General features: G+C 40.8%; 1 protein-coding gene across 1 annotated transcript in view; it reads left to right on the top strand.

Moving 5' to 3' along the window:
• The window catches only part of LOC106792663 (putative fatty acyl-CoA reductase CG8306), an 11,711-nt gene extending 11,323 nt beyond the window's left edge, over nucleotides 1-388 (top strand). The window contains exon 6 of the mRNA XM_014759160.1: nucleotides 208-388. Coding sequence (XP_014614646.1) covers nucleotides 208-388 — 181 coding nt within the window. The remainder of the gene's footprint in view (nucleotides 1-207) is intronic.
• Nucleotides 389-800: the final 412 nt, after the last annotated feature.

Genomic DNA, 800 nt, shown 5'->3' with positions numbered 1-800 from the left:
AAACAACGATATTGCTTTGTCGCACGCGTCTCACGCCTTGGCAGGGCCGTACGCGCCTAGATGCTTCGCCCTACTCACTCGTTGCGTGGGATACGCAACAGAGAATATATAATAATTACTACCGGGTTTTATTGCATCGGCAAATATTCATAGATTATAAAGAACTAACATAGCTATCGCATATTGCATTTTATCTCGAATTCTCAGAACTTGGAGAGTAGTGTATTTGGTCAGCTACCCCCACTCCAAGGTCACATCGGGGTCAGGTGATCCGCGCAGAATTCAATACATTACAAAAGTTCAGCTAGTCAGTAATTCCGAGGTTACTACTAGCAATAAGCAGCAAATTAAGAGCAGATCATTACACAAGGTCCAAGCGATACACTGATCTATTGTGAACGAGTAATAATAAAATATTCATTTCATTACATTTTGACGTGTATTATTTTGGGTCAACTCCTTCCGCCCTTATAACGTGGAAGTGGAAATAGATAGCAGTCTTTTTCCAAACAGAGTGAGAAAGCGCGTGCACGAAGAAGTGCACAGTAAGGAAATGAGAATCAGCACGACCGTACAACCTCACAATCAGGTAAAAAAGGTAAGAGTTTGGACTGTCGCCCTTACTGTTCTTCTTATTATCGGGATCTTCTTCGTTTTCATATATTCAGTTCTTATCCTCATTTTGTTGTTGATGTTGAGTTCCTTTATTATTTGTTTTATGCCGCAGTTTCCTCCTCTAGCTCTCAGGATCTGTAGTACGTCATCAAGCTTCACTTTGTTAAATGCTTGCTGAAGATCAA

This window comes from Polistes canadensis, unplaced genomic scaffold (genome assembly GCF_001313835.1).
Source record: "Polistes canadensis isolate GaletaPanama2010 unplaced genomic scaffold, ASM131383v1 scaffold_538, whole genome shotgun sequence".
NCBI classification, from domain to species: Eukaryota; Metazoa; Arthropoda; class Insecta; order Hymenoptera; family Vespidae; genus Polistes; species Polistes canadensis.
Note: the sequence above shows the minus strand (reverse complement) of the source record. Positions and strands in the feature narration are given on the sequence as shown.